Below are 17,693 nucleotides of genomic sequence, written 5' to 3' on the forward strand. Positions count from 1 at the left end.
CACAAGTGTTGTGGGGCTGGGAGCCCCTTCCTTCCTCTCCCCCTCGTCCCCCTCTCCATCCCCCCCCCCCATCTTACCTCCTTCCCTTCCCCACAGCACCTGTATATATGTGTATATGTTTGTACATATTTATTACTCTATTTATTTATTTTACTTGTACATATCTATTCTATTTATTTTATTTTGTTAGTGTGTTTGGTTTTGTTCTCTGCCCCCCCCTTTTTTGTGAGCCCACTGTTGGGTAGGGACCGTCTCTCTATGTTGCCAACTTGGACTTCCCAAGCGCTTAGTCCAGTGCTCTGCACACAGTAAGCGCTCAATCAATACGATTGAAGGAACGAATCAATACGATTGATTGATTGATTGATTGATTGAATGAATGAATGGACATAGTAAGCGCTTAAGAAATACCATTTAAAAAAAAAAAACAACTTAAAAAGACAAAAGGTCTAAAGGTCGGGGCCCCGCGGGGCTGAGTCACGGCGGCCCCGCCGTCGCCCCTAGCAACCGCCGCCGGCCCCGCCCCTCGCGCGACGTCACCGCGCAAGGCGGAGACCCGCCCCTCCGGTGACGTCACCGGCCTCGGAGGAGGCCCCACCCCTCTGGTGACGCCGATGCCGCCGAGGAGGCCCCGCCCCTCGGGTGATGTCACCGCCCGCGGAGGAGGCCCCGCCCCTACAGCAGAGGAGGCCCCGCCCCTCGACCGCGGAGGAGGCCCCGCCCACCGTCGACGTAACAGTCACCTATGCGGCCCCACCCCTCCGGTGACGTCACCACCCGCGGCGGAGGCCCCGCCCCTCGAGCGACGGCACTGCAGCGGGGGAGGCCCCGCCCCTGGATGACGTCGCCGCCCCGCGGAGGCCACGCCCCTTCGTGACGTCACCGGGCACCGGTGGGGCCGCGGCCGGTCCTGCCCCGGACCCCGCGCGCTCCTCCTCCCTCATCTTCCTCCTTTTCCTGCTCCTCCTGCTCCTCTTCCCAACTCTTCCCAAATGGCTCCGCCTTCCTAAGCCCGAGCTTCGTCCCGTCCGGAGCCAGCCCCGGCCGGGCGGCCGGTTGGCCGGGAGAGGCGGCGCCCCATGGAGACCTCTTCCGATCCCTATCTGCCCTACGATGGAGGAGGAGGAGGAGGAGGAGGAGGAGCAGGAGGGGACACCATTCCCCTACGAGAGCTGCATAAGAGAGGTAACGCCTTGGACGCCTCCTGCTTCGGTGCATTATGTCTGGGGGTGTGTGTGTTTGTGTGTGTATGTGTGTGTGTGTGTGTGTGTGTTTAGGAGGCCTCCCCAGACTGAGCCCCCTCTTTTCTCTCCACCTCCTCCCCATTCATTCATTTATTCATTCAGTCGTATTTATTGAGCGCTTACCGTGTGCGGAGCACTGGACTAAGCGCTTGGGAAGTACAAGTTGGCAGCATATAGTGTGTGTGTGTTTAGGAGGCCTCCCCAGACTGAGCCCCCTCCTTCCTCTCCCCCTCCTCCCCATTTATTCAATCGTATTTATTGAGCGCTTACTGTGTGCAGAGCACTGGACTAAGCGCTTGGGAAGTACAGGTTGGCAACATATAGTGTGTGTGTGTGTGTGTGTTTAGGAGGCCTTCCCAGACTGAGCCCCCTCCTTCCTCTACCCCCCCATTCATTCATTTATTCATTCAGTCGTATTTATTGAGCGCTTACTGTGTGCAGAGCACTGGACTAAGCTCTTGGGAAGTACAAGTTGGCAGCATATTGTGTGTGTGTGTGTGTGTGTGTGTGTGTGTGTGTGTGTTTAGGAGGCCTTCCCAGACTGAGCCCCCTCCTTCCTCTCCCCCTCCATTCATTCATTTATTCATTCAGTCGTATTTATTGAGCGCTTACTGTGTACAGAGCACTGGACTAAGCGCTTGGGAAGTACAAGTTGGCAGCATATAGTGTGTGTGTGTTTAGGAGGCCTTCCCACACTGAGCCCCCTCCTTCCTCTCCCCCTCCATTCATTCATTTATTCATTCAGTCGTATTGATTGAGCACTTACTGTGTGCAGAGCACTGGTCTAAGCGCTTGGGAAGTACAAGTTGGCAGCATATAGTGTGTGTGTGTTTAGGAGGCCTTCCCAGACTGAGCCCCCTCCCCATTCATTCAATCGTATTTATTGAGCGCTTACTGTGTGCAGAGCACTGGACTAAGCGCTTGGGAAGTACAAGTTGGCAGCATATAGTGTGTGTGTGTGTTTAGGAGGCCTCCCCAGACTGAGCCCCCTCCTTCCTCTCCCCCTCCTCCCCATTCATTCAATCGTATTTATTGAGCGCTTACCGTGTGCAGAGCACTGGACTAAGCGCTTGGGAAGTACAAGTTGGCAGCATATAGTGTGTGTGTGTGTTTAGGAGGCTTTCCCAGACTGAGCCCCCTCCTTCCTCTCCCCCTCCTCCCCATTCATTTATTCATTCATTCAATCGTATTTTAGACTGTGAGCCCACTGTTGGGTAGGGACTGTCTCTATATGTTGCCAATTTGGACTTCCCAAGCGCTTAGTACAGTGCTGTGCACACAGTAAGCGCTCAGTAAATACGATTGATGATTTATTGAGCGCTTACTGTGTGCAGAGCACTGGACTAAGCGCTTGGGAAGTACAAGTTGGCAACATATAGTGTGGGTGTGTTTAGGAGGCCTCCCCAGACTGAGCCCCCTCCTTCCTCTCCCCCTCCATTCATTCATTTATTCATTCAGTCGTATTTATTGAGCGCTTACTGTGTGCAGAGCACTGGTCTAAGCGCTTGGGAAGTACAAGTTGGCAACATATAGTGTGTGTGTTTAGGAGGCCTTCCCAGACTCAGCCCCCTCCTTCCTCTCCCCCTCCTCTCCCTCCCCATTCATTCATTCAGGCATATTTATTGAGCACTTACTGTGTGCAGAGCACTGTACTAAGCGCTTGGGAAGTACAAGTTGGCAACAGAGAGAGACGGTCCCTACCCAACAACGGGCTCACAGTCTAGAAGGGGGAGACAGAGAACAAAACAAAGCAATCCCTCCGCCCCCCCCCCCCCCCCCCCCACGGTTGGCATTTGCAAAGGAATAGTCATTCGTTCATTCATTCAATAATGATGGCATTTATTAAGCGCTTACTATGTGCACAGCACTGTTCTAAGTGCCGGGGAGATTACAAGGTGATCAGGTTGTCCCACGGGGGGCTCACAGTCTTCATCCCCATTTTACAGATGGGGGAACTGAGGCCCAGTGAAGTGACTTGCCCCAAGTCACACAGCTGACAGTTGGCAGAGCCGGGGTTTGAACCCATGACCTCTGACTCCAAAGCCCGGGCTCTTTCCACTGAGCCACGCTGATTCAATCGTATTTATTGAGCGCTTACTGTGTGCAGAGCACTGTACTAAGCGCCTGGGCAATACAGGTCGGCAACATATAGAGGCGGTCCCTACCCAACAACGGGATCACAGTAGGTTCCCCCACCCACCCCCAGGCCTTGCATTCCCCCCCGGTTGGCATTGCAAAGGAATAGTTCCTCCCTCCTCCACCCCCAGGCCTTGTATGCCCCCCAGTTGGCATTGCAAAGGAATAGCTAATAATAATAATAATAATAATAATAATAATAATAATAAATGCCATTATTATTATTATTATTATTGCAACGGAATAGGTCCCCCCCACCTCTAGGGCTTGCATGCCCCCAAGTTGGCATTTGTAAAGGTATAGTTCCTCCCTCTTCCACCCCCAGGCTTTGCATGCCCCCCGGTTGGCATTGCAAAGGAGTGGATTCCCCCCTCCTCCACCCCCAGGCCTTGCATGCCCCCTGGTTGGCATTTGTAAAGAAACAGGTTTCTCCCTTCTCATCCCCAGGCCTTGCATGCCCCCCGGTTGGCATTGCAAAGGAATAGTTTCCCCCCTCCTCCACCCCCAGGCCTTGTATGCCCCCCGATTGGCATTTGTAAAGAAATAGGTTTCCCCCTCCTCATCCCCAGGCCTTGCATGCCCCCTGGTTGGCATTGCAAAGGAGTGGTTTCTCCTGTCCTCCACCCCCAGGCCTTGCATGCCCCCCGGTTGGCATTTGTAAAGAAACAGGTTTCTCCCTCCTCATCCCCAGGCCTTGCATGCTGCCCAGTTGGCATTGCAAAAGAATAGTTTCCCCCCTCCTCCATCCCGAGTGGTTTCTCCCCTCCTCCACCCCCAGGCCTTGCATTCCCCCCGGTTGGCATTTGTAAAGAAACAGGTTTCTCCCTTCTCATCCCCAGGCCTTGCGTGCCACCCGGTTGGCATTGCAAAAGAACAGTTTCCCCCCTCCTCCACCCCCAGGCCTTGTATGCCCCCCGATTGGCATTTGTAAAGAAGTAGGTTTCCCCCTCCTCATCCCCAGGCCTTGCGTGCCCCCCGGTTGGCATTGCAAAGGAGTGGTTTCCCCCCTCCTCCACCCCCCAGGCCTTGCATGCCCCCCGGTTGGCACTTGTAAAGAAATCGGTTTCCCCCTCCTCATCCCCAGGCCTTGCATGCCCCCCGGTTGGCATTGCAAAGGAATAGTTTCCCCCCTCCTCCATCCCCATGCCTTGTATGCCCCCCGGTTGGCATTTGTAAAGAAATAGGTTTCCCCCTCCTCATCCCCAGGCCTTGCATGCCCCCCGGTTGGCATTGCAAAAGAATAGTTTCCCCCCCTCCTCCACCCCCAGGCCTTGCATGCCCCCGGTTGGCATTGCAAAGGAATAGTTTCCCCCCTCCTCAACCCCCAGGCCTTGCATGCCCCCCGGTTGGCACTTGTAAAGAAACAGGTTTTCCCCTTCTCATCCCCAGGCCTTGCATGCCCCCCGGTTGGCATTGCAAAGGAATAGTTTTCCCCCTCCTCCACCCTCAGGCCTTGTATGCCCCCCGGTTGGCATTTGCAAAGAAATAGGTTTCCCCCTCACCCCCCAGGCCTTGTATGCCCCCCGGTTAGCATTTGTAAAGAAATCGGTTTCCCCCTCCTCATCCCCAGGCCTTGCATGCCCCCCGGTTGGCATTGCAAAGGAATAGTTTCCCCCCTTCTTCATCCCCCAGGCCTTGCATGCCCCCCCCGGTTGGCATTTGTAAAGGAATAGGTTTCCCCTTCCCCATCCCCAGGCCTTGCATGCCCCCGGTTGGCATTGCAAAGGAATAAGTTCCCCCCACCCCTCTTGGGAAACTTAAAAGAGAATTGTGTCGCTTTTGGACTTCGAAATGTGTGTGCCCTTGTAGTTAACGCCTTCCTGCCAGGTATGGGCCTTAAAGCGTTTAAGCGCTTAATACAGTGCTCTGTACACAGTAAGCGCTCAGTAAATACGATTGAATGAATGATCGAGCTCTCATCACCCAGAACAAACCACACCGAGCCCCGCTGATCGAACTGTGTTCAATCAGAATCGATCCTGGAGTCTCTTCTGCACTCACTCCTTCATTCATTCCTCCTTCCCTACCCCACAACACCTGTATATATGTATATATGTTTGTACATATTTATTACTCTATTTATTTATTTATTTTACTTGTACAAATCTATTCTATTTATCTTATTTTGTTAGTATGTTTGGTTTTGTTCTCTGTCTCCCCTTTTAGACTGTGAGCCCACTGTTGGGTAGGGACTGTCTCTATATATTGCCAATTTGTACTTCCCAAGCGCTTAGTACAGTGCTCTGCACATAGTAAGCGCTCAATAAATACGATTGATGATGATGATGATTCATTCAATCGTATTTATTGAGCGCTTACTTTGTGCGGAGCACTGTGTGTAGCGCTTGGAAAGAACAATTCGGCAACAGAGACGATCAAATTGTCAAGTCGAGAGGACGTCGTTGGGGTTTTTTGTTCGTTTGTTCGCTACGGATTTCACTGTCCAGCAGATGTGAAAAGAGTTGGTAGGGGGTTATTTTATAGCAGAGAAATTACTGGGACAGAGGATGGCCAGAAAGGGAAAAAAAGGCCCGGCGTCGTCAGCCTGTGCCTGGCAGGGAGGGAGAGAAAGGAAGGATTAAGGAAGGGCTCGACTCAATCTACTAAAATCTATTTTAATGCTATTTAAGATGCTAGTCCTGCTTTCATTTTTTTTTATTCTCAACAGTCTTTCACCAGTTGCTCGTCTAAAAAAAAAATTAGAATGTAAAGATAGGTGTCTTCAGATGAATCAGCTTGAATTACAGATGGAATTGGTTTTATCCAGCCTTTTATTCATTCATTCAATCGTATTTACTGTGTGCAGAGCTCTGTACTAAGCGCTCTCTACAGTGATTAGTTCAGTGGCTCTGTAGCCCTTTCAGTCTACGTGGTGTTTCAGGGAGTAGTGTACTCCATCATTCATCCCATTTATTTACTCTGAAAAATAGACTGTGGCGATCAGTATATTTTTTGGTTTTGGTAACTAATTGGGCAACTTGCCTAAGGTCTCCGATTTTTAATATAAATCCTTGTTTGAGTCACATCACTCACGTTTGGTGGACCTGCTTAATAATAATAATGATGGTATTTGTTAAGCGCTTGCTGAGCTGGTCTTTTTTTTTTTTGGTGTGTGTGGGGGAGTGAAATAGTCTGAAACGTTGTTTTGTTAAAATTTTCCTACCACGACCACTGTCAGAGAGCCTTGCAAGGATCTACACGGGAGAAAAAAGCAAAAGCTACGATTGTGACATTTCTTCATCGCCTTTATTATTCACTGCAGGGTAATCAAGCGATAAAATGTCGTGGCAGTGCCTTGCTAAATTATTGCAACACGTTTTAGGTGTGGATGATAAAGCTTCAGCCAGGAGGGACTCAGGGAAATTTGAATTCCTTTCGAGAGGTCGATCACTGAACGTTTCTGTACGTAAGAAAGTATGGCGACTGGTATTACGGCTTGTAGGTTCTTACCGCTTCTTACAAACTCTCATTTACAGTGGAAATAAAGAAAATAGTCCGTCTTAACATTCTTTAGTCTCCTAAGCTAACATTTACCTTTGGTTGTACTTGAAATGTCCCAGAAAACTGCTGCTGCTGCCTCCTCCTTCCTGGGAGGGAAGAAATGATCTGAAATCCTTAAAGCCTGAAAGAGATTAGATTTGTTTTTTTTTTAGTCAGTAAACAGTTGGCAAAGAGCTCATGGTTATTTGGGGCCTGTGGTACTTTTGCAAGCACTTGGGACCCTCTTCCAGACAGAGATTTATTTTATTTTATTTTATGGTATTTGTTAAGCGCTTATTGTGTGCCAGGCACTGTTCTAAGCTCGAGGGTTGTTAGAAACTAACCAGGTTGGACACACATGGGGCTCACACTCTCAATCCCCATTTCACAGGTGAGGTAACTGAGGCCCAGTGAAGTGACTTCCCCAAGGTCGCACAGCAGGTATGTGGCAGAGGCAGGATTAGAACCCGGGTCCTTCTGAGTCTCAAGCGTATGTGCCTTCCACTAGGCCATGCCGCTTCTCATATTCGATAAATGCCATTGGTATTGCCATATTGGATAAACACCATTGATCAATTGATTATGGTTCTTTAGGCGTCCGTCTAACTCAAGATGAAGTTTAAGGTAGCTGTGAAGGTACCATTTAACACAAACGACTTAGTTTATTTTGGAAATAACAGCCATGAGGATCACCGAAATGTTTCTCCTTCAGATCCGTGGAAAGATCTACGGATCTACAAATCTGATCTCTTTCAGGCTTTAAGGATTTCAGATCATTTCTTCCTTCCCAGGAAGGAGGAGGCGGCAGCAGCAGTTTTCTGGGACATTTCAAGTACAACCAAAGGTAAGCCCTATTTGAAATAAGCTTGTTGGCTCACTTCCTAATGAGCAGATGTCTTCATCTTCCTATCCATTACACAACTAGTAAGAATTTGCCTTTTTTTTTAAAAATTATTACCCTTTTTAATAGGAAGTCCAAGTTGGGAGAGTCACCTATACCTTTTTAGCGGTGGATTTCGGAGTTTGCTGCCATTCACTAGGTCTGTGGGTGCACGCAGTTGGGGATGTAGGTGTCTGCAGTGGAGAAGGTGGTCGGTCGCTTGGAGGTATATAGCTAGCGTGGACTCTGTAGTGGCCTTGGTAGCGGATGCAAGGATGAAGGAGGATTTGAAGAGCAGAAGCTTCCGAGGGAAGAAAGTGCAGTCCCGGGCTCCTGACAGCTGTAGTCTGCTGGGAGGGGACAGTGGAGAAAGGGCTGGTAGTTGTAATAGCCGTATCAATGGCCAGTATTAAGCGCTTACTGTGTTCAGGACGCTATACTAAGTGAAGTGACTTGCCCAAAGTCACACAGCTGACAATTGGCAGAGCCGGGATTTGAACCCATGACCTCTGACTCCAAAGCCCGGGCTGTTTCCACTGAGCCATGCGGTCGGGCTTTGAAGGGGGGAAGTGTGATTGTTTGGCGGATTTGAGGAGGGAGGGCAACCGATCAATCTGCGCATCAGACAGAAACTCCTCACCCTGGGCTTCCAGGCTGTCCATCCCCTGGCCCCCTCCTACCTCCCCTCCCTTCTGTCCTTCTCCAGCCCAGCCCGCACCCTCCGCTCCTCCGCCGCTAATCTCCTCACTGTACCTCGTTCTCGCCTGTCCCACCATCGACCCCCGGGCCTGGAATGCCCCCAATCCCTCTGCCCATCTGCCAAGCTAGCTCTCTTCCTCCCTTCAAGGCCCTGCTGAGAGCTCACCTCCTCCAGGAGGCCTTCCCAGACTGAGCCCCTTCTTTCCTCTCCCCCTCGTCCCCCTCTCCATCCCCCCATCTTACCTCCTTCCCTTCCCCACAGCACCTGTATATATGTATATATGGTTGTACATATTTATTACTCTATTTATTTATTTATTTATTTATTTATTTTACTTGTACATTTCTATCCTATTTATTTTATTTTGTTGGTATGTTTGGTTCTGTTCTCTGTCTCCCCCTTTTAGACTGTGAGCCCACTGTTGGATAGGGACTTTCTCTATGTGTTGCCAATTTGTACTTCCCAAGCGCTTAGTACAGTGCTCTGCACATAGTAAGCGCTCAATAAATACGATTGATTGATTGATTGATTGAGGGCATTCCGGGCCAGAGGTAGGACGTGGCCAGATTTGGTATTCATGTTTCTATATGTTTCCGACTTGGACTTCCCAAACGCTTAGTCCAGTGCTCTGCACACAGGAAGCGCTCAATAAATACGATTGAATGAATGAATGAATGCTGGGAAAGAATATCCAGGCAGGGACTAGGCCTGGGCTCTATCCCTCAAGGGCTTATAATCTAACAGGGGCAGATTGTGAGCCCCGGGTGGGACAGGGACTCTACCCAACCTGATAAATGTGTGTCTACTCCAGCGCTTACAACAGTTGTTGACTCATAACGCTTTAACAATCAATCAATCAATCAATCAGTCGTATTTATTGAGCACTTACTGTGTGCAGAGCTCCGTACTAAGCGTTTGGGAAGTACAAGTTGGCAACATATAGAGACGGTCCCTACCCAACAGTGGGCTCACAGTCTAGAAGAAAAATAGCAGTAAGTTCTAAAGGGATTTGGATCAATCCTTGATTAAACCTCCCAGAACAGGTTCCTAGAATAATAATAATTTTGGTATTTGTTAAGCACTTACTTTGTGCAAAGCACCATTCTAATAATAATAATAATAATAATAATGGTGGCATTTGTTAAGCGCTTACTATGTGCAAAGCACTGTTCTAAGCGCTGGGGGGGATACAAGGTGATCAGGTTGTCCCACGTGGGGCTCACAGTCTTAATCCCCGTTTTACAGATGAGGGAACTGAGGCTCAGAGAAGTTAAGTGACTTGCCCAAGGTCACCCAGCAGACATGTGGCGGAGCCGGGATTGGAACCCATGACCTCTGGCTCCAAAGCCCGGGCTCTTTCCATTCTAAGCAGTGGGGGGGATACAAAGTGATCAGGTCGTCCCATGTGGGGCTCACAATCTTAATCCCCATTTTACAGATGAGGTAACTGAGGCACAGAGAAGTGAAGTGACTTGCCCAAAGTCACACTGCTGACAAGCGGCGGAGCCGGGATTTGAACCCATGACCTCTGACTCCCAAGCCCAGGCTCTTTCCACTGAGCCACGCTGCACACATACCATTAAAAAAAAGTCCTCCCCCACCCTCCAAATTTTCCCTCCAGACTGTAAGCGCACTGCGGGCAGGGAATGTGTATGTTAACTCTGTTATACTGTACTCTCCCAAGCACTTGATACAGTGCTCTGCACACAGTAAGTGCTCAGTAAATAGTTAATTGGTCCTGAACCTCGCACAAATCCACCGTGCTATGTAGATTGGTATTGGTCAAGCAGTTTATGTATGTGCCGTTGCCCTAAATCTTAATTTTTGGCTAACTAGAAAGGTAAACCACTGCTGTTCTTTTTATTTACTTTAGTATAATTCACAAATGGCCTTTCCATCATTCAGTGATATTTATTGAGTGCTTACTGTACTGTACTAAGCACTTGGGAGAGTACAGTACAACAGGGTTGGTGGACACGTTCTGTAAGGCATTTAAGCAACTCAGAGAGACTGAAAGGGCAAATAGAATCCTAATTTGTTTTTAGCAATTAACCTTTTAACTCTTATCAATTCCAGTTTTAAAGTATGATGATACTGTTTTGGACCACAGAGCTGGAGGTGGTAACACAAGAAATAAGCACATTTTACTGCAATTCATTTAATCTCAAGTAATTATGTGTCATATGATCACAGATTCAGCATCCTCAGTTCTTCCCAAATACTTGTTTATTTTAGTATAATTCACAAATGGCCTTTCCATCATTCAGTGGCATTTATTGAGTGCTTACTGTACTGTACTAAGCACTTGGGAGAGTACGGTACAACAGGGTTGGTGGACACGTTCTGTAAGGCATTTAAGCAACTCAGAGAGCCTGAAAGGGCAAATAGAATCCTAATTTGTTTTTAGCAGTTAACCTTTTAACTCATCAATTCCAGTCTTAAAATATGATGATACTGTTTTAGACCACAGAGCTGGAGGTGGTAACACAAGAAATAGACACATTTTACTACAATTCATTTGGTCTCAAGTAATTAGGTGTCATATGATCACAGATTCAGTATCCTCAGTTCTTCCCGAATACTTGTTACTTTAGTATAATTCAGAAATGGCCTTTCCATCATTCAGTGATATTTATTGAGTGCTTACTGTACTGTACTAAGCACTTGGGAGAGTACAGTACAACAGGGTTGGTGGACACGTTCTGTAAGGCATTTAGGAAACTCAGACTGAAAGGGCAAATAGAATCTTTATTTGTTTTTAGCAGTTAACCTTTTAACTCATCAATTCCGATCTTAAAATATGATGATACTGTTTTAGACCACAGAGCTGAAGGTGGTAACACAAGAAATAGACACATTTTACTACAATTAATTTGCTCTCAAGTAATTATGTGTCATATGATCACAGATTCAGCATCCTCAGTTCTTCCCGAATACCTGTTTTCACCCCACACTGCAATTGCAGCGTTAGGTAGGTTTCTACTGACGGCAGAAGCTGGTCTGGAAAGTGTAACACTGTGGTGGAAGAAACAGTTGCACACATGTGCATGACACGGTACCAAGTGAGCTTTCCTTGCTCGGTTGTGCAAGAATGTGACCCCTGCGTCAGAGAACTGGGTGTATTTGAGTGCTTACTGGGTGTATGGATTCTCTTCAGTTGATCAAATGATGAGAAGCAGCGTGGCCTAGGGGATACAGCACGAGCCTGATAGTCAGGAGGAGCTGGGTTCAAATCCAGGTTCCACCACTTGTCAGCTGTGTGACTTTGGGCAAGTCACTTAACTTCTCTGTGCTGCGGTTGCCTCATCTGTAAGATGGGGATTAAGACTGAGAGCCCACTGTGGGACAACCTTGTAACCTCCCCAGCACGTAGAACAGTGCTTTGCACGTAGTAAGTGCTTAAGAAATGTCATCATTATTATTATTGTAACCACCCCAGCGCTTAGAATAGTGCTTTGCACGTAGTAAGCGCTTAATAAATGCCATCATTACTTGTATATATTTGTACAGAGTTACTACTCTATTTTACTTGTACATATTTACTATTCTACTTAATGATGTGCATATAGCAATACTTCTATTTGGTCTGACGATTTTGACACCTGTCCACGTGTTTTGTTCTGTTGCCTGTCTCCCCCTTCTAGACTGTGAGCCCGTTGTGGGGTAGGAACCGTCTTTATATGTTGCCAACGTGTACTTCCCAAGCGCTTAGCACAGTGCTCTGCACACAGTAAGTGCTCAATAAATACGATTGAATGAATTTGAAACCTTGATCCCTCGAGAGGAATTTAACAGGGGTTTTTTGTGTTGCCATTAACGTTTCCCCCAGGCTTCCGATGACCTGCTGCTGCTTGCAAAGCATGGAGCTTTGTTCCCTTCCAAGTAGTGTTGGCTTTCCAGCGATTTGTGTTTATTCCAGGGCCCATTTGAAGGTCCCCGTGGCCCCCTAGGTATTACTGATCCACCCCATCCTTAGGGTAAAAGTCAACCATGCATTCCCGGTTCTTTCAGGCCTTCTTATGATGTAATCAACCGTGAGTATTTGAGCCTCTACGGATTGCAAAGCATTGTAGTTGTGTTTAAGTGTTTGGGAGATTGTACAGAAGCAGCCTGGCCTCTTGGAAGGAGCACCACCTGGAAGTCAGAGGAGCTGGGTTTCAATCCAGGCTCTGCCATATCTCTGCTGTGTGGCCAAGTCTGTGCTTCCATTTCCTCATCTGCAAAATGGGGATGAAATCCTACTCCCTTTTACCTAGCCTGTGAGCCCCATGTGGGACAGGGACTGTGTCCAACATGATTATCTCGTCTCTTCCCAGCCCTTTGTATAGTACACACAACATAGTAAGCGCTCGGTGTTATTATTGTAAGCTTTAAGAAGGTAGTACACTAATGTACTCTCCTAGGTGCTTAGTATAATAGTCTGTGCAGACCAAGCACTCAATAAATACTATTGATTGAGTGATGGAATAAAAGTCCTTTGACTCCTGCCCCAACTTGGTGGTAAAATGGGGAGTAAGACTTTGAGTCCCATGTGGGACATGGGCTGTATCCAACCTGTTTAACTTGAATGTACTCAAGCACTTATTACAGGACCCAACTTTTTGTCATGCATGCTCAGTTGAGGGCGAAACAAAGCGTGGTCTAGTAGGACTTCGTTTTGAAAATTATTGAGAAACTTTAAAAGAAGCAATGAAATTCATACAATCGCCTACCACTTATCCTGGACGATTAGTTATATTTACTTGAGATGGGTGAGGGCAGAAATTGCATCTTCAAGTTCAGTTTATTATTATTATTATCTTCAAGTTCAGGACTGAATTCAGTATGTGCCCTAAAAATGCTCTGGTAACGATGATATTAGGAAACCAGTATTTGGGCCATTTCACTTTTAGGATTGTGGGTGGCTTTTGTTCCAAACAACTTTCAGTTTTAAAAATACAGTATAAAGTATGGTTAGACATGATCATATGGACAGGTAAGTCTACTTTTTGATGTTACGTCATAAACTGGGAGCTGCATAAATGCCAACTCGGAGAAACAGCTCCAGTTTATTGTTGATGCAGGGGAGGAGATGGTGTTCATAAATGTGGTGAACTGTACGTTTCCTTGTAGTACTCAAGTTAAACAGCTTGGTTCAGGGACCATGAATTTAAGACTGTAACTTGGATGTTACCTACTCCCGCTCAAGCTATAATTGTGAAACATGTCCGAGTATCCTCTCTCCCCCTCCCCCCCACAAAAAAAGTAGAAAAAATACAGTCAACTCCATTAGTCAGAGATATTGATTCCATTGATTTACTATCAGGATCTTTTTAGTGCTAATGGGAATGCTCTTCTGTCTTTGTTAGGACAGACTAGTTCCCTTGGGGTTTGCGGCCTGGTCAGAGAAGTCAGTTCCTTTCCAAACCAGCTCCCAAGTTTTATTAAGGAGCTAGACTTCTTTTCTTTTTCTCCTCCTATCACCAACAATGTCTTGTCCAAGTTAAGTAGTTCATAAGATTTTCCCTTTTCTAAAACAGTGTTTCGTTGTATTTTTAATCAGTCAATCATACTTATTGATCGCTTCCTATGTTCAGAGCTTTCGGTGCTTGGGAGAGTGAAACAGTTGATAGACATGTTCCCCTTCCACAGTGAGATTATTCATTCATTCAATCGTATTTATTGAGCACTTACGGTGTGCAGAGCACTGTACTAAGCGCTTGGGAAGTGCAAGTCGGCAACATATAGAGACAGTCCCTACCCAACAACGGGCTCACAGTCTAGAAGGGGGAGACAGACAACAAAACATAACATGTAGAAAGGTGTCAAAACCGTCAGAATAAGTAGAATTATAGCTAGATTACAGCTATAAATCCATAAATAGATTATAGATATGAGGGGCTGAGGGAGGGGTGAACCAAGGGTGCAAATTAAAGTGTAACATGTCTGCTAATTTTGTTTTATTGTCCTCTTCCAAGCGCTTAGTAGAGGGCTCTGCACATAAGAAGTGACAGAGCCAAGATTAGATTGGCTTTAGGCCTGTGGACCTAAGCTAACCTGCAAGACTTTTTATAAAGTTGGGACATTAATCAATTAATTGGATTTATTGAGCATTTACTCTGTGCAGAGCGCTGTACTAAGCTCTTGGGAGAGTACAGTACAAACAGAATTAGCAGACATGTCCCTGTGTTCATAATGAGCTTATATTTCCTGCCTTTGAGCGCTTTTCAGATAACAAATAGTGCACTGCTTCCTTCCAGAGGCCCCCCCCACCCACATTGCTTAATTGAAAATAATTTTTTCAAACAAGTAAAAAAGCAATTGGTTATTTATTGAGTGTCTTACTGTATGCCGAGCACTGTACTAAGGGCTTAGAAGAGCATACTACAACAGAGTTGGTACTTTCCCTGCCCGCAGAGAGTTTTTGCCTTCTGAAGATCCATGTAAACAATAATAGCACTTCTAAGTTGTCCCTGCGAGATCCTCCCTTGTAGCTGTTTTAGTTTTGATATACTGGTTTCCCCTCTGGGCATTTTGTCAACTCATTAGGTGGAGATAGGAATGAATTTGGTAGGCAGATTGGACTCAATACTTGTAAAGGAACTTTGGGTCATCTTTTTCTCGGTTGTATTTGTACCTTGTATCAATCAACCAAATTTATTGAGCTCTTACAGTGTGCAGAGCACCGTACCAAGTAGTTGGGAGAGTACAACACAACAGTATAACACATAATAACATGTGTTACTTATGTGCTTAATCTATTACTTAAACTCTGATCCTTAGGTGAGAAAGGGGCTGTGGCCAATATGGTTTATTATAGCTCTCAGACCATAGTGCTTAAATACGAAAATTCTTATTATGAATTAGGTGTTTGCTAATTACTTGTAGATAGTGATTCAGAAGTCAAGCGTTAATTAGCAGCTTATCTGAGTAGTGCAAGGCCAAAGAATAAAGTTTGGCTTCGATTATTCGTCTCCGGTGAAAGCTTCCCCCCCACATCTCCTGAAATTTGTGGATAATTGACTTGAATTGTACTGGTAGTGGGAAGTCAAGTCTTCACCAGTCAATCCCAAGGTTAAAAAAGAAAAAAGAGGGGGGTGGCGGGGGGAATGATTTGACCATCACACCAGGTGTCTTAGTCTGTGGATCACATTGAAAGAGACCAACAAGGAGTTAACACACTTATTTGCCTTATGGGATTGTGGGCAACAGGACCTGCCATTTCCACTCCTAGGATCTTGGATCTTAAACATCACAAAATGAAAGTGAGCTCCAAAATGTACACCAAGGAAAAAAGTAGTCGGTTTCCCCAACTAAACTAGGGCTATCATCCTGGTTCTCTCCTCACTGATGGGCAGAATCACCATGAGGCAAACTTAACATCAGTTTGAAAAACTTGGAAGCAAATAGATGTTTCTTCACAGCTCTCTTAGGTTCTGTCTCAGTGAGTTCATGGTTGGGGGTTGTGGTAGGGCAGAAACACATTAGATGGACGGATCATACAGATAGGCTGTTTGGGAAATATTAGACTGAATTCTCCCGAGCTTTCTGATTGACCTGACTTCCAGCTACTTCCCTCAGGCTTCTGTTATCCTCCTTCTTAGGCTTCTGCACATATTTAGTACTCTATTTATTCATTTATTTTACTTGTACATATCTATTCGATTTATTTTATTTTGTTAGTATGTTTGATTTTGTTCTCTGTCTCCCCCTTTTAGACTGTGAGCCCACTGTTGGGTAGGGACTGTCTCTGTATGTTGCCAACTTGTACTTCCCAAGCGCTTAGTACAGTGCTCTGCACACAGTAAGTGCTCAATAAATGCGATTGATTGAGTATCCTGCCTCAGGTGTGCAATAATAATAATATTAATGTCCTCCCTCTGGCCTGGAATGCCCTCCCTCCGCACATCCGCCAAGCTAGCTCTCTTCCTCCCTTCAAAGCCCTACTGAGAGCTCACCTCCTCCAGGAGGCCTTCCCAGACTGAGCCCTCTTTTTCCTCTCCCCCCGCCCTACCTCCTTTCCCTTCCCCACAGCGTCAGTATATATGTTTGTACTGATTTATTACTCTATTTTACTTGTAAATATTTACTATTCTATTTATTTTGTTAATGATATACATTTAGCTTTACTTCTATTTATTCTGATGACTTGACACCTGCCCACATGTTTTGTTTTGTGTCTGTCTCCCCCTTCTAGACTGTGAGCCCGTTGTTGGGTAGGGACCGTCTCCATATGTTGCCAACTGTACTTCCCAAACGCTTAGTACAGTGCTCTGCACACAGTAAGCGCTCAATAAATGCGATTGAATAAATGAATGATGATGGTATTTAAGCGCTTATTGGGTGTCAAGTACTGTTCTAAGATCTAGGATAGGTGGGAGCTAATCAGATTGGATTGTCAGCTCATGGGGCTGACAATCTTAATCCCCATTTTACAGATGAGGTAATTGAGGCACAGGGACTTACCAAAGGTCACAAAGCCAAAAAGCAGCAAAGTTGGGATTGGAACTCAGGTCTTTCCGACTCCCAGGCTGGGTGGGTTACAAGGTCAAAAGCTGGAAAAGCCCCAAGTGATTTTGGTCAAGGAAGCAGACTGCTGACATCAGGGGCCTTGGGACAGGAGAGACAAGCTAGACTAGTGGAAAATGGCTCCAAAAAAATGTGAGTCTTGCCTACTTTGGGAAAATTCCCGTTAGCAGAAACCTCAAATGCTTAGACTTGCTCTCTGTTGATTTGGGTCGGAGCTGGAATTTTCCACTAGAAAGTTACACCTGCCCCGTTGGCCATCTTGTGCCTTTTAGTTAGATTTATATTCCTTTGACATTTTGTGTAAAAGAGTCTGTTGCATATGCCACCATTTAAGAAGGGCAGATATCAAGTCAATCACCCTTGCCTGCAAAATGTTCTAGAATTTGACAGTGAGAGTAATCCATCAAATCTCACAGGTTTTAAATTCTGGAGGAACCCGAGAGTGAAAATTGGTGTGACCTATCTGGCCAAAAAGAGAGAGCAGCTAGAAAGACTTTTCTTATCACCAGGGTTTTTAAAAAGGTTTTTAGTCAGAGATATTGGTGTTACCCAGCATTTTGTTGCTTTATTATGTGGGTTATTCAACTAGATAATGTTAACTAGTGCTATTTTAAGATTAATTCCGTTATCTTCCTCAAAGCTCTCACTTTCTGACATTTCAGTTTGGCTTCACTGCAGTAATATGGCTTTCCAAATCTCTAGATTACTGCAGTAATATGCCTTTCCAAATCTCTAGCTGGTTGTA

General features: G+C 46.2%; 1 protein-coding gene across 7 annotated transcripts in view; it reads left to right on the forward strand.

The window, feature by feature from the left end:
• The window catches only part of CLCN3 (chloride voltage-gated channel 3), a 101,657-nt gene that overhangs the window by 31,539 nt on the left and 52,425 nt on the right, over positions 1-17,693 (forward strand). Inside the window, exon 1 of one of the 7 annotated variants that reach the window (XM_038754972.1) lies at positions 908-1,185. The exons of 5 other annotated variants lie outside the window; for them this stretch is intronic. In XM_038754972.1, the coding sequence (XP_038610900.1) occupies positions 1,080-1,185 (106 nt within the window). In that variant the 5' untranslated portion in view covers positions 908-1,079. Of the gene's footprint in view, positions 1-907; positions 1,186-17,693 lie in introns of those variants that run through there. One more of the 7 variants, XM_038754974.1, reaches the window with a different exon arrangement.

The sequence above is a fragment of the Tachyglossus aculeatus genome, chromosome 12 (genome assembly GCF_015852505.1).
Source record: "Tachyglossus aculeatus isolate mTacAcu1 chromosome 12, mTacAcu1.pri, whole genome shotgun sequence".
Taxonomy (NCBI): Eukaryota; Metazoa; Chordata; class Mammalia; order Monotremata; family Tachyglossidae; genus Tachyglossus; species Tachyglossus aculeatus.